At 41.6% G+C, this 27,843-nt stretch overlaps 1 protein-coding gene and 1 long non-coding RNA gene across 2 annotated transcripts in view; one reads left to right on the forward strand and one right to left on the reverse strand.

Moving 5' to 3' along the window:
- The window catches only part of LOC129199974 (uncharacterized), a 39,926-nt gene extending 16,089 nt beyond the window's left edge, over positions 1–23,837 (forward strand). The window contains exon 3 of the long non-coding RNA XR_008574780.1: positions 21,041–23,837. This is a non-coding gene — a long non-coding RNA (uncharacterized LOC129199974). The remainder of the gene's footprint in view (positions 1–21,040) is intronic.
- Positions 1–27,839, reverse strand: DCAF12 (DDB1 and CUL4 associated factor 12). Its single transcript, XM_054811197.1, has 9 exons — positions 27,585–27,839; positions 26,487–26,741; positions 16,232–16,438; positions 14,904–14,964; positions 11,359–11,552; positions 10,210–10,275; positions 9,343–9,505; positions 5,324–5,508; positions 1–4,658 (listed from the first exon to the last, which is right to left on the reverse strand). The coding sequence occupies exons 1-9, from the start codon at positions 27,663–27,665 to the stop codon at positions 4,500–4,502; spliced, it is 1,371 nt and encodes a 456-aa protein (XP_054667172.1). The 5' UTR covers positions 27,666–27,839; the 3' UTR covers positions 1–4,499.
- Positions 27,840–27,843: the final 4 nt, after the last annotated feature.

A 27,843-nucleotide genomic window follows, 5' to 3' on the forward strand; every position in this document is an offset into this window, starting at 1 on the left:
GCTGAATCATAACTTTAATCTGTTAATTGTGCAGCAGCAAGCTATATACAAAGCAAGTACTCATGTGAAGGAAGAAGATGAAATTCTGGAGAAGAATAACTGATACCTAAGTGTCTTGATCCTTAAGATACAAAAAGCTGCCAAAGACTTGAAATGGAGGCAGCAAATAAATCCTCATAACAAAGTTCAGGACTCCCCCTCATTAAGGAAGTCACAAGAGTCACCCACAATGTCAATGTAACCTTTGGGGACAAAGTCCAGTAAGATCACTGGGCGCTCCTGCAATGAATCTTAAAAGTGGTTAAAAGTGGATCTATGTGGAAAATGAACAACTAAGACTAGGAACAAACACCTAATTAACTATTCTTTGGCAATTTACTGACCTTGGACTAACATCAGCAGCACTGATGAGGGAACCAAACAAATGGACTCACTTCTTTACTGCAATCCCAGAAAGCACCCAAGGAGAGCCCTAGCAATTTTCCCCTGGGTGACTTGACTGTACAAGGGAGAAAACTGGGGGAAATACCAGGGACAAGGTGTTTGGTGAAGAGGGTGAGCACCACCCTCAATGCTATGCTCAAGCCAACACTGCAAAGTAGCTCCTGCTTCCTTAGGAATGCCCATCACATAACACCCCATTGTTACTGAGAGGTTGCTACCCAGTACTTACAAGCAGGGTATTACCAAACCAAATTACAAATTAAGTCACTAGTTTGATTACATGTGATTATGAATACTGAAAATGTAAAATCCAAAGATACCCAAATTAACATGGTAGTCTACTGAAAAGAGCTGAGCGGCAAAATTAACTGCTTTCTATACCCACCAGCAGCACAAAAGATCCCACATGACTGAAGAGTCAATAGCAGGAAGAAAAGTCTGAAGGTCTGTCATGATAAAAGTTCTTTTCTCTCCTTCATGTGCCTAATGCAAGATAAACCAGAGCCTGTCCCCCTTGCAGGAATAGACTGTTACTGTGTAATCCCAAACATGTACAAAGGCACAACCGCCCATTTCTACAGTCTGAGCCAGCCTCGAAGGTCCACCAAGTTTAAAATAAAGCAAATTGAAGGTCTCCAGCGTGGCTTGAGAAAATGCCAGCAAGCTCATTTCTGCTCGACAGAGGTCACCTCTGCAAGTACAATATTGCTATAGTAAAGTCCGGGATGATTTGTGGTAGAGGAGGCAACCCCTAACAGATCACTCAGGAGGGCAGGAAAGGGCAAGGGAGGGAAATCGTTAAGAAACATTGGAAAAGACAGCCTGAAAACGTAAATGCCACTGGGTCTCAGCAGAGCACAGTGAGCCATTTGAGACAGTACTGACGTACACTCATCAGACTGAACTCCATCCATCACAGGGGTGTATCTGCCATTTGAACAACAGGGTGCACCCAACTCACCTCCACGTGGAGCCCGGAGATTCCCTGCTATACCGCCATTCCTGCACTTTGATGGGAAATCCCTGCTTTTCTCACTGTGATCTGGGACTTCGGTTCCAGTATCTCACCCAGTAGGGCAAGAAAATTAAATCAAGAAAACCTAGCTTTTTCTCCTATCACCTATCTTTGGACAGTTGGCATATCATCATCTTTCTTTGCCTCAATTTCTAACACTGACTGAACCAAAAGTGACATATGACCAGCTACAAAATATTCTGAAGCTTAACGTCTGTAAAACCACTGAAACAGGCTAGAAGTTAAGTTCTCTATGGTGCAATTTGTTTGCATGCTTGCAGCACTACTTCCAGTTTTTCTGAGGGCTTTTCGTACAGCAACAAGGATGGCTCCCTCCCCATGAGAAGTTATCTTTGCAAGAAAGCACCCTGAAAGCAGAATACACAGAAGCATGCGAGACTTGAAGAATTTTACATCATCTTCTGAGAATTGTCTAAAGCTTCCTATGCAAAAAAAAAAAAAAAAGGGAGAAAATGGACGCTCACACTCCAGGCTTTAGGATCACACACTGAGGTACTCAGGGGGATCACAGCCAGTGGAGAGGGGCACTTTCAAGGGGTGCCAAGGTGACCTCTTCAGTATCCTAGAGACTGCAGAAATATCAGCCTCTATGTTTGAAGGCTGAAGCTTGGTCCATACAAACACCCTTTTTGCCCCTTCACCCAGACCTGGGATATGCTTCAATTAATAGATCAACATCACGGCTGGGATTTCCAGACCAGGAGTTTTCCTTTGGCACTGGTGACACTAAGTACCTAACTTGTAACTTGTTTCAGCAGAATTGGAGGGCACTCAAGTAGACTAAAGTGTCTAGTTTCTTCTAAAAAAAAAAAAAAGCACAGCACCTCAAACCAAGCCCAAATAAAAAAAATCTAAGCAGAGCATGTTTCCTGTGACAGAGTGATCTTACACAGTAGCTGGAGGAGTAATCCTAGAAATACACATCCTGCCGTACTTCACTGAGATTTATTTTTCTCTGTATACTTCCATTTTTCAAAACTCCTAAAATAACCAAAGCAGCATGTTGCCAACACATAACAACACAGGCACCTTTACAACATCATTAAAAAACAATGAACAACTCTAAATTTGAGGGCTCCTTTGTTACCCCATGGTACATAATTTGCCCCTTTTCAGAGAAAAGCCTGAATAGCCACACCCACAACAGTGAACTGATTCAGTTTAAGCAACCAACCCGCAAGGGAATTAGAATAATGAAATGCTACAAGAACTGTTTGTGAAGCATCCGTGTCAGTGCTCAGTGTGAGTAAATTATACTTCTGCAACAGGTGAACACCTAGGGGAGCTCTTCTCTTGCCAGGATTTCCACTCAGATGGGAGGGAACTGCATTCCTTGCAGGATTTCCATCCAAGTCTCCAGTACCAACTGGAAACCAAGCCTGAGCCTCGCTGCTTGGCATTATTGATCAAGGTACTGAGTCCAAAGACGAGAGGGACTGAAAGGACACATGCAGACTGGCTCTAGGCAGTCTGGCAGGGACTAGAGCTACTCTGCAGTGGTGGCTTTGATCTCCAGCAGACACAGAAGAACAGAGCATGTCCCAGCCTTGCCTTCCTTCTCAGCTTCAGCCAACTGCCCATTTGGCACCAAAGCAGTGAGGTACAGGCATGCTCTGCTCCACCAGTGACAGAGGAAAGGCATTCATCCCAGCAGAGGACAGAGGCGTCAGTAACAAGCTGAGTTTGGTGCTTGTCAAAAGACTAAGAGCAGCACCCTGGAGTCCTGCATTTTAGCTGAGTATTAGGTAAGGCCATCACCCTGGAATACACACGCTTCATGAATGGACCTGAAGAGCATTGGACCTATGCTCCCCACCCAGTCCCACATGAAGTTTGAGGGAGTTTAAATGGAGAAGGCAGCAGGGTATTTGGGGAAAGACTGACCATCTCCTATAGCAAGCAGGATGACAGCAGATGCTAGCGCAATGTGAGCTAACAGCGAGTATTAAACAAGTCCAAGATGCACTCTTCAACCTTGGAGAAAAAAAGTTTATTTATTCCATTGGCTTATTAGAGGAGATGTCTAATCAGAACAGCTAAAATGGGAAAAGTTTCCACAACCTGTGACAAAAGGGTCCTGGGTTTTAGACAGTTTATGAAGAACCCATGAGCTACCACAGCAGCATACTCAGGAACCTGGGCTCATCTGGAAAATGGACAGATGTAGTTCATTCTGAATTACAAAGAACATTCACATCCCTACCCCCCCATTTCCTGTCAGCACCTCTGCAGGACTTCCATGTAATGTCACCCTGCAATGACCATGCTGCAGCCTATGCAAACTCCAGTTGTGCAAGCTAATACCTGGGACAGGCAGAGAAGAAACAGTAGATCAATTTTTGCTCCTGGCACAGCTGAAAACTACAATTCAAATAGAAATACACTTTTGATAACTCTTGTAGTTCTGCAGTTTGAACTTGATGGGCCATACCCCTGGGTAATCCATCCCTGGGCTCCAATGAGTACAGCTTAACATTTCCGTGTTCCTCTATGTATAAACAGCGTCATTAGACTTGTACTTTTAAAAAATAAGATCAACCCAGGCCAGGGCCAGGCTCTGCAGATAAAGTAGTAGCTTATCTCTTATAAATATTTTTTTAAAATTTTTTAATTACAAGTAGTCCTCACTCCAGGTAATGTAACTGACACAAAGTACCTGCACACACGCAGCCCCTAGACTTTCACAGAAAGCCCAGGAGCAACCACTCTATAAGAAAGGAATCCTACCTCACAGCAAAGTAGGGGAGGGGGCACATGGCCAAGACAGCCTAAACATGGGGAAGAGTCATTTAGAGTAAATACAATAAAAAGGGATTTCAAAAACCCTTCACATAAAGGATCAAGGAGGTTAAAGCAAAAAAACTGGTTCAAAAAGGTGTACAAAACTGTTGGAGGCCAACAGAAAACTGCCATAAAATAACCTGCATTTAAATGAGAAATCAATGGCATCACACAATTTTGTTCTTAAAAAAAGGAAAAGTGGAAATCTGTGTAAAGATCAGCATTTATAGAGTTATCATTAGCTCCAGAGACCAGCGTAATTCCCATGAAGTCCTGATGGAAGGGGGCCTCCTGCCACAAAGAGTTTCGTTCCAGACGAGTCGTAGCAGTGGGTGTAAACAGCATTTGGGAAGAAATTTATGTCAGAAAAATAATTCCTCCAGGTTTCATCATGATTCTGTTAAAGGAAAGTTTAGATTGTTATTGTTGCCGGACAAACCCAAAACCTTGTTGCACAAAAGCAGAAGGTAGCTTCCAGAGCCTAAAAAGGGATCTTTTCTGTTAATACTCCCTGAAGCTTTTTCTGAGGACATTCGGGCCAAACATTGGAGCGGGGAAGGTGAAGGACAGGGAAGATATCAAGTTTCATTAAAGTTACATCTTGATGATAAAAAAGATAATGGAGAGAAGTTAGACAAAGCCATTAACTGCTTTATGATAACATACAGGAAATTGAACTCAATTGTCTGCCATGGCATTACCTCAGGAAGCCAGTTTCTAAAATTGCACACAATTAAATTAAACCTCTCTTACTCTGAGTACCACAGAGTAGTACAGTTGTAAAGGAAAACAACGTATTTTGTGTTTGAGGTTCTAAAAACTAGAAGCTAGATTACATTCAAAAATAAAGATATAAAACCTTCAACACTCTTTCATAAATCTTTTGTAGAAAGGAATTCTGCAGCACTTCTTGCTTTTCATGATTACATTTATCGGTTACATCATCACTGTTTTGCTGGGACACATTTCATACAGTAGCTCCCATTACTGTAAAAAGAACTTGTTCTCAAGCCCTATGGCACTCCAGTGTAAGGTTCTCCTTACAAGCTACAAGCTACTCACCAGCCAGCCTTTCCCAGTAGTCAACTTCAAAATTTCACTTCCTCCTAATTTCTGCTTCTGTCCATGGCAGGCACGTGGGGGCTTTTCATCCAGGAACCTCTGGGCTCTGATATCATAAAACAATAAGGAACCTTGCCCTGTTCCCACTGTGATGATGTGCTCGTAGAAGCTCACCGATCGAATACCTGTCAAACAGAGAAGGGACATACCACGCAGTAAGGAAGATGGATGCTTTGGCTCTGCAGTGCCAGTATTTAATATTTTCTTTAAGAGGAACTACCTACTAGTATTCTCCGTAACACTTAAGTTTTCCCCACTGCTATGGAGCAGTGCAGATAAATCCCATTGATGCTATTGAAACAGCAGCTTCAATTACATATACTATTTCCCTTCTCCTCTGAGGCCATCAGCTACACTGATGGTGCATAGCAAGAAGCTTCATTCTCAGCAGGCCCCAGCTCCACCAGATAAGCAAGGATCATAAGCCATTTAGGATCAGGAGCAGCTTTGTTCTGTCTGCCACAAGCCTCGAAGTGAACACAACACAAACGAGTATGTGGCAGCAGACAGAGGAAAGAACGTCACACTGGTTTCCCCATGAGCTCACACCCTATCTAGCTACCTGCCAAGCTGTGATAAGCAACCATGCAAGAAAAGTTACTGTCCCAGCTGCCACCAAGTGCATTTTGCTGATCAACAGGCAAGCTGTAAGCAAGTACAACCATAATCACTAGTCACTTCGCTGCTAAGATAGATCGGGCTCTTAAATAATTTTCTCATACAAGCATGCCAGATTGTTTGTAGCTGGCACTTTTAGCACTTCACCCAGCAATGAAAACAGACTAGGAATCCTACTACCTAAGCAACATCATGTTATATCAGGACATAGGAAGCTACTGTAAGTTTCCAGTCCAAATAAAACATTCTAGCACGATTCAGTTATGCCATTAGATTGAGTAGGAGTACATTTTGTTTTCACAAAATCTAAATCTTAAGTCTCAGCTAAACAAAGATCCCTTGGAAAAAGTCTTGGAGAGATTCTAGGAATTTGTAATGTCCTGTCATTCACCTCTATTGACTGTGCAAAACCAACTCCTCTATGCCGATTAAACCCTGCCACAACATGACGCCAGGTTATAAGCTCTAGGGCTTTTTAAGCCCTCTTTAAAGTACCAACGTATTACAGCCTAAACAAGCACTCAGACAGGAGGCGAAGAGAGCGAAGCCAGCTACATCCACGTGCCAACTGCTGTCAACGTACCAAGTGGGACTGAATGTCACAAAACTTGTAACACACTGGATGGAATACACCCAGCAGGACACACGACAGCAGACATCTGAGAGGTGTGGATGCAGCCAGGGAGTTTCCCCTTTGCACAGAGTCCTAACTAGAAACATATCCTCATCCTACCACCTCCGCAACCTGATGTTACATCCACAGCCACCAGCACCTGTGACACATACTTAGGACAGGCAAGGCCACGTTGTTGTGCTCCAGATGTGAGGAAAAGCCTTGGCTGCAGGCTTAACAGGCAGGCAACCACTATGCAAGTCTCACACCTGCTGAATGAGATTTACCAGATTCATATGAGAGTCTCCACTTTAATGCAGAGAACTACAAATACATCTGAGTAAGCTGGAGATACCTTCCCCCTCCCCACTTCCATTACAAGGGCCTGGCTCTGGCAAATAGACACAGAAAGCTTTAAGCCCTCTGCAATCAGTAAGAACAGTCACTTGGATAAGAGAAAGGCACAATAGGGGACCTCCTCCTGTTTTTACTCCAAAAGTGCCCTTGACAAGCAACCCAGCAGAACACTCACTTAACAGAAACAGATGATGGAGTATGAAAGCAGATGGCATATACTTTTGTTAATAAAAAAAGATAAAATGCCAAACAACTGTGAATCTTTCTCTACTAAAACAAATTAACAAAAGGAATCAGTGATGTACCCACTACTTAGAGGATGTTTAGAAATGGCTTTCAAGAACAGCACTTCAAATTGTCTCCTAAGGGGTTGAAGTACCTCAGATTAATCATTCCCATCAAACTAAAAGCACAGCCTGTGCCTAGGACTGATCACAGTAAGCTCTCGTACATTGCCAGCACTCTATCACCTGTGGAGCTGAACTATTTGGATCAGCAAGTTGAGTCTTAGTCCTGAGAGGCAGGGAGGCTCTACATATCCCAGAAGCAAATGAAGACACAGTAGTGTGTCCTACACACAGAGTAGACACAGAGTCCCTGCTGCACAAGTTCTGTCCATGTTAACATTGCTGCCTTCAGGATATAAAGTCAAGGCCACACGACACTGCACTGCATGCCAGCCCAGCAGAAAGCAATTGCTCTTGCAGATTAAGAACTAGAGTCCTGGTCCTGTACAGCTCCTAATAAAAGCAACACTTACAAGATGCATTAAAAAGCATTAGCTACTGTCTCATGTAGAGCAGACAGTTACACTGGGTAAAAACCAGCCCCACTTCCAGCCTTAATAAGAGACAACTTTTCTCTGACCTGCTTTTTTTTAATATACTAATGATCTAAAGTTCATGTGGACATACCATGTTCAGCAGGTGCATTTGGAAGCTGAAAGCACATTCAGGTAATACTTCAAAGCACTTAAAAGTCAACACAGATTTTGGTCCGCAAATCAATGAACAGCCTACTTCCTAGAGGTGCTGCACCGCTCCAAGTCCCAGTGAGATCAATGGAAAGTCAAAACACTCGGTATGTTGGTATCACCACCATGCCAAAAAACCCCCGAGAACAACCAAAAAACCCCAAAGATTTGCCTGCCTACTATGCAGAACAGAAAACAGCATGGAACAAAGGCTTTCTCCAGACATGAACTGGACACGCCCCAGAGATAGTACCTACACATAGATCATCCCCCCAGCAGGGACGATCACATAGTCATGGCAGCAGCTTTCAGCCACCAGCCACCACTGGGCACCACACTTCGATGTCTTGGTATTCCTTCCCTATGATACTGAAGGGTGAGTGTTGGGACCTCCACAGAGCCCTCACAGACAGCAGGTCAGGACAAGGGCCATTGCTGGTAAGATGTTCAGGTGACAACACAAGCTGGTGAAGCACCTTTACTCATAGAAATTTCTACCGTATCTGAAAGAAGCAGCCCCTGACATTTATCTAGACAGCATTATCCAAACTCCAGTAACCACATAAATAAAACTTTCTTAATCCTTGCCTACATGCATTCTCTTCTGATAACTTGCTCAATGAAGAGATGATGCCTACAGCCAAGCTAAATAAGGACTGCAACTTATTAGTCTGGGATTAATATGGTTTAAAATGGGCATCACAGCACAGTGCCTTCTCATACTTGAAAATAAAGGGTATGGGAAGAAGCTTATAGGACTGTGCACCGTGTAAGCCCTCACACTTGGCCCTGGTATAAGGTTCAATTAGACATACTGCATCCACATCAGAAAAGGAAAACTGCTCTCAAATCTGCAATATTTTTTTTTAAAACAGTGAGCTTTTGTATATTTAAAGCAAACAAATACACATTGAAAATTAGGAGTCTCACTCATGGCTTTAAAATTACAAAAGCAGGCATTCAGTCACACCACAGACTTCCAATATGATAGCACAGAGCAGACAACATCCAGAGAAAAATGCAAGACAGACAGTATTAATAGCAGTACGGAGACTGGATTTGCTTTGAGATGAAGTAAAACAAAGAAAGACACAATAAAAAAATAAGTAGAAATAAAATGCACTCATTTAAAAGTTCAGTAATATTTGGATGGCATACAATTTAGTTGATCATAAAAGCACTAATGTTGTCTATCATTAGATTTCAGAGTAGCTTTTAAGTTTGGTTTGTTGGTTGCTCAAGGAATATGGTCATAAAAGCAAAACCTACATATATTATTAGTGATTTAGTCTATCACATGAAAACCCCTTCCTATTTAGTAAAAGCTTATCTTACTGCAGTCTTAATAGCTACTTCTGCAAGCAAACTATTTGAAGCATCCTTTCACAAGTTTCTTACCACTGCCTCGTTCTTTGGAACAGACGGATTTAACATTGTGAGAAGGCTGCCTGGGATCCAGAAAGGAGACGTGTGCCTGTGATCCTACTGCATAGACTGACCACTCCTGACCGTAAGCCAAACACACATTCTCCCTGCAGTATGGCAACTTTGTGGAAAGTAACTGGAAACAAAAGAAATAAAAATCAACCCATTATGAGAAGAGAGCAAGATGTTAATAGAACAATTCTGTAAGCTATGTTCAAGGAAGTTGCAGTGAAAAAACCAAGATGCAGATAGAAAATAAGGTCACTACGAAAATAGAACTTTAAAAGAAAAGCAACAACCTGATGCAGAGAAAAAACCTTGAAGATGGGATGCCTTATCTGAACCAAACTGAGATTTATAAAGGCTGAAGCCAAGTATTATGCAAAGAGCAATGAACATTTTGGCAAATTGTTTTAAGTCTTTCTAAGCTGCTGTTATTTCTTCAGCAGGTGTACACAGACATCAGCTCTCAGCTGAAAAAAGCTTACCTCATACACTAGCGCAGATATGTCTGGGTTTGATCTGCAATTACTTAAATAAGTGCAACCTCCTTTATGAATACGGCTACTCAAGTATCCATCATACTGTGTAGAACCTTTCACTTCAGCTGACCCAGACTGGCATAAAGTTAAGAGCACTTCCCACCCTCCAAAATAAGGGGAGTGCGGAGTTCCTCTCCCCAGGTTCTAATTTTTAGGACACTTCATTTTACATAAAGCTTCTAAGTGTTTTGCAGACACTGCTGCTCTTTCTTCAAGCATTTAAAGGAGATGAAGAATAGCAAACAGCCTTAACTGCTAAGCAATTTTTGAATTTTTACACTAACAAACAGAAAAGCACCTTTGATAGTGTGTGCTCTGCTTTCCAAAGATGAAAATACCCATCCAGGGACACAGCTCCCAGCTCCTATAAGAAAAACAGTAAGAGACTTAGTTTCTGCATTATAGACGTTCTTACAAACTCTCACACTCCACTAGGCAGGCTGCATACTCTGGATTGAACTCATCCATAATCCTGTACATGCTTATCAAGAAAAATTTTCATTTTATACTGATCTTCATAGAACACAATACAGCACAAAGGTATCAGGTAGAATAAGAATTAATAAAGCAGTAAATAACAAAAAATAACTTTCAAAAGTATAGATCTTAGACAATCAAATAATGAATTATTAGACAGTACAAGCTAGAGTTGACAATTCTCTTCAGCAGCTCCCACACTAATTCTGACCCTGAAACAAACATTTCTTTCCAGGTACCACTACTGAAAAAGCTATATGAAGTCTCCATCACAGAGGAGTAATTAACAGCTATTGTGAAAAATATAGCCAGCAAGATCACAGTGTTTCTCAGAGCACACCTGCCTTCGCTTCAGTCATTCTCTGTTCTTTGAGAGCAAAAAAAAAATAGTAGTGGAGGATGAATTGCTGCTCCCACTTGCCCCACTACTATTCATCTTTAGTGATAACAAGAGATCAGTGTGGGGGAGGTTAACATTTACTGTTTGTCAAATGTCAACAAAATAACACCAAAGCAAGCACTGGTGCCTGCCCCATGTGTCAGTCACCTCACTTGCTGAGCAATTCAGCCATGAGAACAGGAACTAATTGAATATTAGCTGGTCTTCATGAAAGGGGAAGGAAAGCAGCAAGAGCATTCCAGAGTGGGATTCAAGTTTTGATGTTTTATGTGCTTCTTGTAAACATTCCCTCCCTCCTTCTGAGGGTGCAAGTGTAAAATCAAACCCACAGGAAAACTGTTCCTTCTGAAAATGATGATTTTTTTTTTCTGCTGGACTTCTCTGTTCACTTGGGGTAGAAGCAGACACAGCAGGTAAAGATGACCATCTCACATGAGAAGGATGCAAAAGGATCAGGGGAAAAAATACTAGGTTGCTTCTCCAGTATTTCTGATTTAGATTACTTTTTTCTTTTTCTAATAAACATGGACAGTTTTAGGACTTCTCAACTGTCTTGCTTATCTTATTGACCTTGTTCTTATTGTTGAAAGCCAGTGCTCGGACTTTGCAGTTGTCAGGATTGGTGTTCTCCTTGGGGATATCCTTCAGAACGCTGTGTGTTATGTGGGCATAGACAGGAACTTGGGAGAGATTATGCCTGGCATCGCTTTTGGACAACACATCCTCCGTGACTTCCCAGAGACCCATCGAACCATCCCGGGAACCTGAATAAACAGTCCATAAATAAATAGTCCATTTCACATATACATAACTCCCCTTTTTAAAAAAGGAATAAACAATAGGGTCTGAAAGAAAGATAAGAGACTATTAATTTAATCTAACTGAACACACTGTTGATGCCTATATATTAACAAAACCATGATTTTACTGAGCTGTAAAGTTCATAACTTTGTGAACTCATTGTCAACTGATTAGTCTACATGGTTTCCAACAGCTATATCACTTCATCTGTTTTCAAATTCATTAGGATGCATCAAAAAACACAATCCTGTACAACAGTCACCATTAGAGATTCACATGTAGAATAAACTCAAAGGCGATTGAACAGCCTATGCATTCAACCTTTACCAAGCCCTAAGATTGACAGTCTGTTAAGCCAATATAAAAACCTCAAAGAAAACTCAGTTGGGTTTATACCAATTTGGGTTAATTTGATTTCTTCCAGTACGCTTATGGATATACACACACATTTCAAACTGCAATTTGTACCAATTTGTATCAAATCTACTATTTTCCTTAAGACCATGCAACCTTTTGTTTAAAGAACATAACACAGGAACTGAGGCTGAACAAGCAAGAACTCATTTTATTTTTCTACTGAATTTGAATATATTAATCCAAAATATGAACCTGTAAGAGCAATACTGAACAAAGAAAGCTGGATGTCTTTGGTTCGTAGATCAACACAGGCTTAATCCAAGGACATATCCATCCCTTCTGGTGTTTAGGCAACTCATGTCCATCTAAGCTCTGACAGATTTGACACGTACCTCAATTTCTTCCCTACACAATGTGGAAGAACTCATCACTCCTCTCACAAGGAACACATAAGAAATATTTCACATCTTGAAGATGCCAGAAAAAACTAAATATCTACATCAGACTACTAAATTTATAGTCTTTGGTACATCATACGGAATAAGCTGCAAAGACAGTTAAGCAAAACATCTTGTTGCAATAAGGGTGGTCCAGCACAGCATAGATGGCTTTGCCCCCTCACAAATGGGTTCAGTCATTTGCCTACTACAGCCAAAGACAAAAGGAGTTTCCTAATGGCACTTGCATAGCAGCAGACAGCACATGACACTACATCCTGCCAGGCAATTTACATGCTGATGGTTTTTAATGGCACCTAATCCTGTTTGTTATGGAGGCTGAACACTCAGCTGTAGAATTTCTAAACATCTTTACATACTTCAGAAGGATGCTGTCCCTTTTAATAGCCCTACCAGGAAAAAAAGTCAGTGTATGTTGTTCAACTGGTTAGCCATGAAGCCAAAGGCAGTGTCATTTGTTACCCTAGGCTCATGCTCTCCTAGGAATTATTCATCCCACCTGAAGCTTTTGCCATGGAAATCTTTTTGTCCAGCCACTACTACTGAGTGGACTGACAGATTCTCCATCACTATGGCTGCTTAGTCAAAAGTTTAATTTTATACTTATGGACTAGTGAAATACATTGCTGAAGGTTTTACAAGCAGAGCCTTGCCTTGTTCATGTTGAAGTTAACACAAGCAAGAGGAATAATGAAGTCCCTGGGTCCTCTTTGTACTTTCTCAACAGCATTGACGGCAATGAGAAAATACACTGCCAAATCTCAAACCTCAGGCTATGTGATAGGTGTGATCTGCCATGGGACCAAATGCCCTTTTTTCTTCCAATGGCATTTGACCTGCCCCAAGAAAGTCATAAAAAATTTGCATTTAGTTTCTTAATTCTGATAAAGGTATTTGCTTTATCCTCAGTGTTTGGAGTTCAAATATTTCTGCTCCACACTTACAGATACAGATGTAATTGAAATCTACAAGATTAAAAAAGTCAGAAGTTAGTTGTCTTTGTTTTCTCTTGATTGGAATCATCAGGGAAGTTCTGAAGAATTCAGTTTAGCAATCAGACTTGTTAATTGGTTTCAACGAATTTCCCCTGCTGTCTCAGGTCTGGAGACTAGAACCTACATCCTGCTGTAAGCATCATACATCAGAGGACATGGCAGTCCTCTACTCACACCTCCACTCTTGTGCACCCAGAAAACACCGAGAGCAACACATTCAGTCTCACATGGTGTGCCTCTATTCCATTTATGGAATTCCTCTGTTTTTATTAATGCAGATATCTGGGTTGGAGACTTGCAAGGATGAAGTTCTATATTAAATTCAAAATCAAATTCCAGGATTAGCTTTTGGGTTTTTGGAAAAAGAAATCTTACTTAACTAACAATTCAAATATTTGATTTTTATAGGCTACTTATGTTTTTCTGCCACTGATATTTTGATACCTCCTTGTACAGAATACTAGACCCTGTCAGCACATAAAGACAGTAAACTACTAAATGCAATACCATATTAGTATTGCTGCCTTTACCTAAGTAACACTTTATGAAGTTACACTGATGATGCAACTATTTACTAAAAAGTCAGTAACTGACCTTTTCTATTACACTCTTCAGTATTAACTGCAATAGTGTATATGTATATAAATATACACACACATGCTCTCAGAGGGCTGGTGCGTCTCTCCTATGAGGACAGGCTGAGGGAGTTGGGGTTGTTCAGCCTGGAGAAGAGAAGGCTCCAGGGAGACCTAATTGCGGCTTACCAGTACCTGAAGGGGGCCTACAGGAAAGCTGGTCAGGAACTGTTTATCAGGGAGTGTAGTGACAGAACAAGGGGGAATGGGTTTAAGCTGAAGGAGGGTCGATTTAGATTAGATGTTAGAAAGAAATTCTTTACTGTGAGAGTGGTAAGGCACTGGAACAGGTTGCCCAGAGAAGCTGTGGATGCCCCACCCCTGGAAGTGTTCAAGGCCAGGCTGGATGGAGCTTTGGGCAACGTGGTCTAGTGGAGGGTGTCCCTGCCCGCAGCAGGGGGGTTGGAACCAGATGATCTTTAAGGTCACTTCCAACCCAAACCATTCTATGATTCTATATACACACACAAAACAAACTGAGTTTTCATCAATTAGTCTTTCACAGGTTTTTCAGGAAACTGCTCTGCTGTATTCCAAAGTTATTAACTGATAACCAACACCCTTCTTGAAATTATTCTTCTGTGGAGTCCTTCCCTGTAATTCACTGTGTTCAGAGATCCTCTCACAGCAACATTGACCAGAAAGACAGTAATACTGTCTTTGATACTAGAAAAATCAAACCTAGACCAGGGCCCTACAAATAAAATGAAGCACTGTACTAAGACCAAGAAGGGTTTCAATAGATAAGGCAGGTCCAAGTGGTTTCAAATGCCCTGATTAAGGTGCTTCCCTAAGACCTACTAAGTGCTGTACATCTGAATCAAATTCTGGAAAGGCAAAAAAAAACAAAAAGAAAAGTTTGACGTTACCAGAAACAGCCATAGTATCACTGATCCACGCAATTGAAAATATCCAATCCTTATGTCCATCCTAAAAGGAAAAAGACAGATATTTTTCTATGCCATTATACTCTAGAGATAATTACTCTTCAGCTTGATTTTTAGTACAGACCTACATAAGGACAGACCTACATTAAAAACATACAGATAGATTCCAGTATCAAGCTGTAGCAGATCAAGTACCTAAGAGCAATTAAAACTTTTTTTTTCTTTTTCTTTTGAAGTATATAATTAAAAGAGAGCAATTAGGTGCTGGAAAAACAGGTCTCTGACCAAGAATGAACTGATCTCAATTTTAAGGACTTTGATTTTCCATTTCGAAAGCAGCATTATTTACTTCTGTAAAGTAGCTACATACTTTTATTTCCTCAAAAGACAATCCCTACTATAAAAAGTAACCAAAACCTTATGTTTACAATATATGATCTACAGATTAATTTTTCAAGACTATTACTTCAAGAATCTTTTCTTCAGCAGGTGAGAAACCTATGGGGAAAAAAAAGACCATAAGGCTCTAGTTCAGTCTGAAAAGCTGCAAAGTCACAGCAGCACGCAAATGAATACCAAATCATACAAATCTTCAGTCAAGTCTTTCTGCAGCTGGTTATCTGCTACTGCAGAAACTCTGACCTGACCTCTGCTGTTGTAGTTAACGCCTATGTAAGTCCTAAATCAAAGAGGAGAAATGAGAAAGAAGTGCTTACAGGACACTGCTATATTCATTTCAGCCTTTTTTTTTTTTTTTTTTTTAATACTGGCTATTTTCAAAAGGCCTCATGATGTTTCAGAAATATAAGCAGTACCAGAATCTATCAAACTGCCATAAACCACTGGGTTAGAACTAATCCTCAAATTCAAGTTCTGCCTCTGGAACAATACATAAACAAACTGCCCTGGAGAAGGGGAAAATTTGAACAACTTGTCTCATCTTTTCAATTTCTCAAAAGAGCTTTTTCACTAAAACTAGTTTCAGAGGTCATCACAACAATTAGACTTTAACATTTAGGATTTTGTTACATTTTCCGTGCTTAAAAGTAATCTGAAGTAGACCTGAATGAGGGTGAGGAAGAAGAAATTTGATTCAGAACCCTGAGAATTACCTCACATGTTTCTGTACTCACTCATATTTAAGACACCTTGCCAAAAAAGACAACTTAATTGGGAAAGTTTTCACGCTTTCAGAAATTCACTCTCCACTACAGGACTCCCAAATCTTAACCTTGCTCTGACCTTACGCACTTCAAAGTAGTAATTCTTGTAAGTGATGGAGTAAACTTTCCCCCAATACTACCACTTACATCTCCCACGCAGACAGGATCGAGTGTAGGCAGACGATAAACTGCAAGACTGTTGGGGTTGTCTCCACCTGTAGCTAGAAGGGTCCTCGAGGGGTTGAGCTCAATGGCATGAATACCACATCCCTGCTGGTTCACCATGCCAGGTTCACGATCTTTCAGAATAGGAATCTTGGTAATTTGACCAGTCTGGACATCAACTACAAATAGCTGGGGGGAAAAAAAAAAAAACAAACAGGAGATGTAAGTCATCATCAAACAGGTAAGAAAAACAAGATGGTCAAATATCCTCCTTATTTTGAATTGACATTCAAGTTGGAATCCACAAACGCTGCAAGTGTGGCTGAAAAAATGCATAAATTCCTTCTTAAAACAAGTAAACTAACTTAATTACAGTGGATTTTATTTCAATCATTCCATTTGGTTTTCACAGCAATAGAAGAGAGAGGAGAGAAGTTTGTCATGGGAGGTTTCCCATTTAACAAAACCCTTGAATCTAAAACTTCTCCCTGTTCAATACATGACAAAACAATATTTGTTTTCCAGTTTCCCTGTACAACAGTGAGAAAGAGACACACCTCAAATCAGCCAGTAAGCCCCAGGGGGCTTAGCATAAGTCTCCTGCCTCCCAGATAAGATACTTACAGTGAAGTTTTGGCTTTGACAAACCGACACTATAAATTTATATAAATGGAGTTTATTTTCTGCTGATACACCGAGAATAGTAACTTAATATAGTACTGCCAATGCAAACATCTAAAAAAAGATATCTAGCTATATACCTCATCCTGCAAAAAGACTGGAAGTTGGACGTCACTATCCCCTTGGCAGCAAACACAGTTATAAAGCCTTACAACTCCTCAAACAGACATCATTATACCCAGAGTTATGTCAGTTCAAACATATACGACCATAGGATTACAATCTAAACCAGAACAAAGGTTTACATCATCTGCCAAAGTGCACCTTTCATTTGGGAGGCTCTTGTGCTGGATCATTTCACAGATGTTGTTCAGAGCACAGCTGCACTAACACTGAAATACGTGTAGCAGAAGGGACAAAACCCTGTGAGGGAACATGAGTAAGAAGCAAGGAAATGGAGGATCTGAAGCTGATTTGGCACTAAGGAAAGTGATGTAGGATCACAGCCCAGGATTATATTTAAATTCCACACATCCCCTCCACCCCTCAAGCTTGTTCCTTCTATAACCACAGAATATTGTCTCAAAGCCTCTGGAAGTAAACTGAAGATGGAGAAGACAACAACAAAAGAGAAAACTCAATGCAATTTAAAAATACACACCTCAAGGAAATCTTTTCTGAAATCCTTTGTCAGACATTTCTAAAAGGAGAGAAGAGAAATCCAGAGGCTCCCAGAGAGACGTTATACATACAAGTTGGTTTTGGTGAACTCTCATAGAAAAAAACCAAGAAAATTTAGCAGCATATCTATTATTCTTGATGTAGTGAACTAGCAGGTTATTAATGTGAAATCAAAACCTAATAAAGTATGTTATGTTAAAGTCATTCTACAGAGAAAGGTGAAGTCCATTCATTGCTATTTGTGTGTTGTGTCTAGAATTATGCATCACCTTCAACCCGCAAATGATCTTCCTCTGTAGGCAGCAGTCTTGCACAAACAGACAACTATTCCTACCATGACTGAATTTTCACGTTTAGTTCTTTATTTTGCATGCAGGTGTAGGGTCAGCCAACAGCTGAAGTGCAGTTGAGTAGGAAGGAGGCACTCCTCCCTTCTCCCAAGCCTTAAAATGCAGTTCACTGCTTGAAACAGCAGGTAAAAACCTCACGCACAGCAGCCCCTCTGTCCTAACCATGTCCCTGAAAATTAACACCTGTACTGTAGGATCAGGACCAGTAATTCCCTCTCCTCTCATCCTCCCTTGTCCTTCCTCTATGAGTGCGTATCTTTTCCTCCTCAGTATTTACTTCCAGCAGAAACCCCCCATTCCCTCCCCTATCCTCCTTCAACTAGTGAAAAAAAAACCAAAACAACCCCAATCCCAAAATCAACAGTTAACTACCTAAGATTAAGGCTTGTAAGTGTCATCTGCAAGTCCTAAAGCTGGCACCAGAAGTGCTAATTAGGAAAACACATCCACACCTCAGGATGCCCACAGACTCAGGGAAATGGTGCTTCAGCTGAAGAGATTCACACTTCAAAGAGCATCCCAACAGGTGCAAGGACTGAAATTAAAAACCATTCACATTCTCCAGTCTGCCATCACTGTTATACATCCGTTATATATGATCCATTACATCACTGTCATACATACTAGGTTAATAAAGACTTACTCTAATGCAAAATTCCTTTAGCTAAACTCTGAACTCAGTGGGCTGACAATATAAAGAACTTGGGAACACACAATGCTGATGCATCAGACCTTCACATTTCTGCCCTAGATCTTCAACCTCAACATGATTTTCCTGTAACAAGTTTCCAAAGCAAGATACTCTCAGAAGCAGTAACAGGACATGCTTCTCACAGTGCTTTCACCTGCTCACACCCCACTCTATACCATCAGCAGTCCTTTAACTGTTTTGTCATTTCCTCACTTTTCTCTTTCAGTTCCACAGTATTACCATAACCAGAACAGCAACTGCTCTTAAGGCAAGAAACTTTGCAGAGTTATGGGACTGGCTTTGTAGTTTCAGCTGTTAAGTTTTAAGCAATAACTTCTCCCCTTGCTTGGTAAGGAACTTGGCACACTGTGCATACTTTAAAAACAACTACCACCTCCCTCGAATAAAATAAACAAGCGCTGTCTGAATATGCTAGGACTCTTGCATCACCTAGGGCATGTCAGGAAGCCAGAAGCTCACACTTGCAAGCTGCACTGCTGATTGCCAAGAAATCGTCCCTGTAAATCCAGCAAACAGAAGCCAAGAGAGGCCAAACAGTTGTTAGACACTTCTAAAGACAAAAAGGGAGAAATATTAAGAAACAAGTACCCAGCTAAGAATGCAGAAAATTTGAATCCATTTTAAGAGTTTTAAAGACCCTACAGTAAACAAAGTACAAAATATCTGACTGCTTTTAAACAAGCGCAGCCAAAACTGCAGCATACAATGACATAAATTAAAAGAAAAACCAGGAATTGGCCTACTTCTTCCAAGCAAACTGGTACCTTTGCTACATCTGCAAATAACTCCAAAGCAGCCTGGCCTCTACAAGGCTTGACAAAGTCCTGATAGCTGAACTATACATTTATTTTTTTTCTTTATCTCCTGCAGGAATAAGAACTTCTTTTCTAGCAACTCATTATGTAGAAACTAAAAACCAGCCACAAAAACTTTTCCTGGATGCAGTAAACCCCCATCAACCTCCAAACAGTGAACTGTGCATATTTGTCCCTTGATTTTAAAGCTTTGTACATAATTCAGTTCTTCCTGTTAGCAAAACATGTGCGTGTCAGACATTAGCACATCAAATTACTTGACATCTAGGATTTACCAAGCCAGGATCGCTTTGGCCATCTGTCAGAAGTTCAAGGACCACACATCATCTGTGAGAAACGGAGCAGACTCAGCTATCATGTTCTCTGCAAGTATCATAGAATACTAGGTTGGAAAGGACCTCAAGGATCATCTGGTCCAACCTTTCTTGGCAAAAGCTCTGTCTAGACAAAAGCACCGTTTAGACAAGATGGCCCAGTGCCCTGTCCAGCTGAATCTTAAAAGTGTCCAATGTTGGAGACTCCACCACTTCTCTGGGCAGGTTATTCCAATGGCTGATTTTCCTCCTTGTGTCCCGTCGGAATCTCCCCAGGAGTAACTTGCACCCACTACCCCTCTTTTCCATGTGACTCCTTTTAAAAAGGGACTCTCTATCTTCTATGTAGCCAGCCTTTAAGTACTGGAACATGGTGATAAGTCTCCCCTAAGCCTTGTTTTCTCAAGGCTGAACAAACTCTTTTCTCTCAGCCTTTCCTCACACGGCAGGCTTCCCAGTCCTTTGATCATCCTGGTGCCCCTCCTCTGGACCCTCTCCAGCCTGTCCACATCTTTTTTGTACAGTGGGCACTGAAACTGAACACAGTATTCCAGGTGTGGCCTGACAAGCAATGAGTAGAAAGGGATAACGACTTCTTTATCTCTGCTGGTGATGCCCTTGTTGATGCAACCCAGCACCCTGTTGGCTTTCTTTGCCACTGCAACACACTGTTCGCTCATACCGAGTTTGCTGTCCACCAGGACCCTCAGGTCCCTTTCCACAGAGCTTGTCCCCAGCCAGGTGAATCCCAGTCTGTGCTGCACTCCTGGATTATGTTTTCCCTGGTACAAGACCTTACAGCTGTCCTTGATGAACTTTATAAGGTTCTTGTTAGCCCATTCTTCCAGCCTGTCTAGGTCTTCCTGCAGGCTGGCTCTCCCTTCCAAAATATCTACTTCCCCACTCAGTTTGGTATCATCCATAAACTTCATCAGAGTACACTTGATCTCATCATCCAGATCACTTATGAAGATATTAAACACTGTTGGGCCCAGTATTGATCCCTGGGGGACCCCACTTGTGACAGGTTGCCAGTTCAAGAAAGAGCTATTTACCACCACCCTCATTCTAACAAGGAAACAGGCCGGATGACATGACAGAGAAAAATCCATTTTCCCTCTTTTTTCTTTTCTTTTTTTTGAAAAAGCAATCCAGATGTACAGCTTCTAACAGTGCTATCACTCAAGGCAGACAGGCATGGCTAGGCACTACAGTTGTCATAGCCATGAATCTTTACGATCTGGCCCTACTTTTCACATCCCATGAGATTGCTAGTTGTATGTTTATTTTTCTTTCAGTTTGCAGAAGTGGTGAGAAGTCATTTTGGCAAATGGATCCCATACAATTACTACGTGCTTGTTGCCTTTTCAAACTGCTTATGATCAAGTTAATCAAGAAATTTCTCCACTTCATTGACTAAGGAACTTCATTAATCAACTTGCCAAAAGTAAAACTGTTGCAGGGAGTCGAGTATCTGAGGACCAGAATCTGAACTACAAAATCCATCCTCCTCTTATACACAATACTGAGAAGAGAACATCTTGCCAGGCTCTTCTATCAAGTCTACCTCCATTTTTGGACCTATCTTTCAGAGACAATAGTTTAGGGGGAAAAAAAAACAAACAAACAAACAACAAAAACCAAACCAAAGTTACCAATTAAACATAAGTGCCCTTCCCATGCATCTTTAACTGAAAGCATTGACTTTATATAGCAAGATTAAAAACCAGACCTAAAACGCCCCTGCAAACGGAACAGCCAGAACTATCTTTTAGTTGATTGTACAAATCAATCAGAACAAAACCAAAGGGTACCACCTTGAGCTACAGCATGTTTTCATTACACAAGCAGGATGGACAGAGATTCACAATGCACAAAGAACACACATGAAAGACCGTTTATGCTTCACACAAGTGTTCACGATATGTTCTGTGCCCCAGCTCTTCACATACTACTCTCAGAAATCGTAAGGAACATTTCTGTCATTCATACTAACATTTGAAAGAAACCCAAGATAAACACATTGCCTTGCTAAAAATAGAGTCACTAAAGAGAATCAATCACGATGAAGCTTCACAATTGACTTAAGCCAATTTTTGAGAATCCACATGCTTCTACCTCACCCACTCAAAGTTTCACCACCCTTGTGACAGCATCTAGTGCTTAGGTAGCTGTGAGGTCAGCTGGATCATATCTCTACCTTCAGTGAAAAGTAACCCTACAAGAAAACTCACCTGAAAACAAAGCAGCAAGCTGATCCAGCTGACTTCCCAGCGCACATCAAAGCCAGCAAGAATGAGCAGGTAGGAAGATCCCATTCTGCAACAGCACCACTCCAGATCAGCTGAAGCTGGTCACAAAAATTTCAACCTCAGCCAAGCTGGAAAATGACATCATTGTTCTCCTTCAAATTTGTTTTTTGCTAACAGAACAACAAAAGCAAGACAATGCTTACAGTACCACTACACCAATACCACTGCTGGTCACACTGAGTAGCACTGTTTTGTTTTCCTAGTTCCCAGTCTTGCCTTTTATTCAGATTGTAAACACCTCTCTTTTCCATGTTCATAAAATGCTTGGCGTAAGGTTCTTCCATTCTATGGCAATACGGAATTACTACTACATGCCAAGCCCCAAGGAAACAATGGACTCTTTAAAGACTAAGCTATCAAACTGGTATGTCTCCTTTCCAGTGAAGATCAGAACATGCATTAATCTTACCACAAAACTTACTCACAGGTTGTGCACTACAGGCAATGCAAGTGGGCAATGACCTTACACATCACATCCTCCTTGAAAGCGTTCAAAGAGAAACTATCCAGAATATAAAGAAATCATCTGAGAAGTGAGCAGCAGTAAAAGCAGCCGGTCAGTTGACTGACTCTGAATTCACATTTCCAGAAAGAAGATGATGCAGTCAGGGACTCCACCTTGCTATGAAACTCTGAAGCACTACTAGCTAATGGGCACACACTTTGATGTCATTAAATTTGTTCACTACCAGAATCACATTCGTCAGTTTGTATTTGTGTCTTGCCCTCTGTGTTTAATTTCAGGCAGCTGGCAGATAGTTAACACATGTCGACAGATGGCAAAGGATGGAGAAGTGAGAAACTTCACCTGCTAAAGGGCATCTCTACCACCCACACTATACCTGGCATGGAAACTAATAGGCTCTGAAGACAGACATGGGTATCACATGCAGTTGACAGAAAACAAATACTCTTGAGACAAGAAGCAACACCTGGCTATTTACTCACAAGCCACTGGAAAAAAAAAGTGAATGGAAGTGCCAGTTACAGGCATCAGAGATTTATTTACACTGAGTTTCGGTCACTGCTCAGTGGACTTTGAGTAGAGTTACAAACTGCAAGAGCACGACTTCTCATTCCCTTCCTGGGATCAGAAATGAGAATTCATCTTGATTTTTCATTACATGCGCAAAGCCAGAAGATACATTAACTTGCAAAGCAAGTGGAAATCATTTTTCCCATACAGAGTCCATATTTGTGTACAGAAGAGTAACTGCATTGCATTCTCACCACTACAACCCCAGGACTACAAAACTAGGTTATAATTCTACGAAATGCACAGAACAGACACGGGATCCCCTGAACAAACTAAAAGTCTCTAAGAAGAAACAAGAGCCGATGATTTACACTAGTGCATCCAAGGCAAGATATGAATCCATCAAAGAAAGAAGAGGTATCAGCTAACATTCAGAAACCAACCCATCCATGCCTTGGAAAATTCACCTGAGAAAACAGAAGAGAGCATTTGGTAAGGAAGTTTTTAAACACAAATACACCTATCAGATCTGCCTGGAAAAAAAAAAAGCAAACAAAAATATTCGATTCCAGGCAATTATATTCTCAAGCAACTGGAAACTAATCAACTTCTTGTATTTAGGGAATGACTTACAGATCTTGGATTTTTTCATCCTTAACATCACTATTATCAAAAGAATTATGTCCTGAACACATACACATAACTAAAGGAACAGAAGAAGCTGCAAATTGATTACTTCTTTTTTAGAAGATGCTTCATTCCTTGTCATTTCCTGAAATAGTAAAAATAAATAAATAACTAAAACTATAGCAGTCTTGTGTTCAGTGTTTTCATGTGATATAAGCTTGTTTCCTACATAAGTCTCAAAGTTTCTCCAGGAAGCTTGAACTGAAGATGCTGATTACAGACGTTATCTTCCGAGATTTCAAGGTATCAGCCTTTCATAGTTTAGATATCATCATGACACACCTTAAAATATCTGCACCTCTCACAGGTTTGCCTCCTCATTCATTTGAATTTGAAAAACATTAACAAGCCCATTGCACATCTAGGAGATTCTTGCAAACACAAATCCTGCCTCAGAAAAGCCCAGGTGATTGTGTTTGAATTTTTAGACACCTGAATGCTTGTATAGGCCCCATAATCCTAAATCTATCAGAAAAAGCATACACCTTTAGGAAACCCAAATGTCTGATTTACAGTTGGCCAACTGTAAGCACCAGGATCCAGTGGAGAACAATAAAGTTATTTCATAGGCACTATCATACCCAGGGATATTTTTAAGGATAAAAAGTTACCCCAAATAATTAAACAAGTTATAATACTCATTAAAAATGAGCAATGGACAGAGAGCTCCATATTCTCTTCAGCTTTTATAGTGACTAGTACTATCAAGTGACTTAAACCAAACCTACTCTTCTATGACAAGAGTGTATTTTTATTTTGTTATTAAAAATAGTGAATCTTTCTGGCACAGCATAGCCAAGGGCAATTTATAAATTAAATGCCAAAAGCTCTCAATGCCACATACACACTTTGATTAAAATAACTGCTGTAGTTTATATTTTTCTGTTGCATTAACTGTAATTACATGCAACTCCAATGCAGCAAACCCAATTAAAGTCAACCAAGTTGTTTTAGATTTACTCCCAACTTAAATGCCACAACTTCAGCATATGAGAATCGACAAAGGAATTCTTCTTTATTAGGTTGCTTACTCAGGAGATGAGAGAGAAAAATCTCATAATTAGAGTGTAGAGTTTAATGCTCTTCTTGTTCAAATGTGAACACAAAGCAACCAAGCTAAAGGTCTTGCATTATTCATAATTCATATACAATTTTTCTCAGTGCTGAAGTGACTTCTTTTGTAATAGTTGTATTTTGCTTAATAAAGGACAAGGTCCAACTGTAACGTTATGTCTAGCTGTGGAAGCATACACTTTGTTGCAGCATACGCAGTAGGGACAATAATATCGGTGAATACCTCTTCGTTTCCGTGATTGTTTGGTCCCAAACAACTTTCTGCAGGGTTACCTTAACAATACACTTACCCATTTATCATCGTTGCAGCAGTGCCGGAACTACAGAAGTTACAGAACACAGCAAAATTGTTGCAGCTCTATAAAACACGCAGTCATCTTGCTAGAGTAAGCAAGATTTTTGAGAGCTTGTGTTTCAGTAGGAGTTGTCTCCTATAAGCTGTTCGACAAACAGCGCTGGCTGCTGACCAGCTGAGGCAATGAACACACATGGAGAAAGAAGGCAGAAAGATTCTATTTCAGGCTTATTCTGGTTAAAAGATTGTTTTGTTTACACAGCTAGGACATGCTTCTTAAGAGCTACTGCATGAAAGCCTCCTGCTGTGTAACTATAAATAATAACAGAACATCTGAAAAGAAAAAAATACCACTGTCCCTCGCAGATCAGACTGTTGAGCGCAGCTTTGGCACAAAAAAATTCTTGAGGCAAAGGAACAATCACACCAACTGATATACTTTGAGGTTTAAGAGCTGCTTGATCTGTACATTTCTTACAATGCTCAATTCATTTCTGTGGCACTAACCAACTTGCAAAGAACAAATTTAGGATTTTGCACTAATTCGATCAGAACTTCACATATGAAACTGCAACCTCAGCCAACGAAGTTGGGCTACTAACTCCAGCAGAGAGAGTATTACCTAGGAAGTATGTTCTTCCACATTTATTAATCACATAGGACATTATTTTAATATTCACTGTAGTATTTCAAATCTAAAGCATCACTTTAAGAGTCTGAAGAGCCTTCAATTTTTTATGAAGCATATAAAGGTACATAAACAAAAGAAGTTATTTGAACACTGAAAACAAATTCAGAGTGGAAAAAATCACGAAGTGAACAAGCAAAGGATAAGCTTGCAGATCGAAATTAATTTTTCAAGCCTGGAACATTTCTAGGTACTCTGACAAATATCTGGAGTTTAACCAGAGGTTTTAGTTTTGTAGCAACTTTTCAAAATAATCAGCACAGAACCGTACATAAAACCAAACCATGTAAGACTGAGCATGAAAATGAAAAAGTCTTACTAGCAACTTCTGCCAGGTATGACAGCTACCATTTAGCAAAGCTAGCCCGTTCATTAACTTCCCATCTGCAGGACAAGAAGAAAGATCCAGCCCCATTGTTGCTCTCCATGCCGCAAACAGATGTAAATCGCTCTGTGCAGATTAGACAGATGCTACACGGAGGTACAGGCTTTGCATTCAGGTTTGCAGCCATCTGCACAGTGCCATATTTTCAGATGAGAACATGTCATCATTAAGCATTACATTCATTCAAAATTAATTGTGTGCGATTTTGACTCTGCTCCTAATTACTTATTAATATTTTCCTTGGAGCCTACATGCTTTGATTATGCTAAGCACCGTAATTGGTAGAATAACTCACAGAGGAAAGAAGAACAGAGAGGTAGCACTTACTGTGTTGCATTTTGTCCCACACACCACTTGTCGGTGGTTCAGCCACTGGGAAGCAAACACTTTGTTAAGAGTTCCGAGGTTAAATTCTCTCTCCTTCAGGAGGCTGGGAAGCTGCTGGGCTGCATATCCGTGCAACAAGCGGTGATAGCTGGACTCATTCTGCATCCTGACTTCTCTACCTTTCAGGTAGTACACCAGAGACCTTTTCACCGGAGGGAGTCTTTTCCTTTTGTGAACAGAGTGATCCCAGCCATACTGTGCAAAAGAAGCATGGAAATTAGGTAAAGCACCTAGAACAAACTTAAGACACAACCCTTCTAAATTCAAAGACATTCCCAGCAAAATAGTAAAGTCTTTCAAACTATCCATGGAATACTGTACACGAAGATAACTCAGAAATGCTGACACAGCCTTCAGCAACATAAAATTCAATATTTGCTAAAGAAGTAACACTGCGATGTTAAAGCCAGTCCCCAACAGTTTGGCACCGTTGAGACGCCCGATACTTAAAGAAACAGAAGAAAACTGACAAGCACTTTATACAGAAGAGAGCAGCCCCGACAGCCCCCCGCCGTGCGCTCGGCAGGTTTGGGGATGACACCGCGGGGGTCGCCCGATACCGACCGCGTCGTTCATCGCCTTCCTCCGACCCAGCCAGGGGTGGCACCGCAGCATCGCTCTGCCCGGAGGCGGCGGGGACCCGGCGGTTACGGGCCGAACGGCTGAACCCAACGGGGCAGCGCCGGGCGAGAGCAGGAGCCCGGGAGAGCCACCGGGGCAGGGAGCCGGGGGGAAGCTGCCTACTCTATCGCACCGCCACCCCTCGTCACCGGGGCTAGGACTACTCCTCCCACCCCCCCCCCCCCCCCCGCCCGGACACCTTCTCCAGGCACCGGGACCCCCCCGCCCCGCTTCCCCGCCCTCATTCCCCGCCCCAACCGGGTACTGGGACACGGCAACCCCCGGTCAGGGTCACCCCTTCCTCCGGGCACCGGCACGTTCCTCCCCCACTGGGGACAAGGACTTCCCCTTCCCTTCCCTTCCCTTCCCCCCCGCCGCCGCCGCCGCCACACGCCCGCTCCCGCCTCCCCGGCCTACCTGCTCTCCCTGGAGCCCCCCGGGCCCCGCGGCGGCAGCCGCCGCCGCTTTCCGCTTCCTGCTAACTGTTTTCCGAGCCATAGTAGAAGGAGGAGGAAGAGGAGAAGAGGCCGAGAGCCCGGCCCGGGCCCCACATGGAGCAGGAGGGAGAGGCAGCCGCCGGGGGACGGGGCATATAAGTGCGGTGAGCCGGGCCCGGTCACTCTCTCCACCGCAGGCCCCGCCGACCGCGCTTCACGACATTTTCCCCGGATTTTTT

Source organism: Grus americana, chromosome Z (genome assembly GCF_028858705.1).
Source record: "Grus americana isolate bGruAme1 chromosome Z, bGruAme1.mat, whole genome shotgun sequence".
Classification (NCBI taxonomy): domain Eukaryota; kingdom Metazoa; phylum Chordata; class Aves; order Gruiformes; family Gruidae; genus Grus; species Grus americana.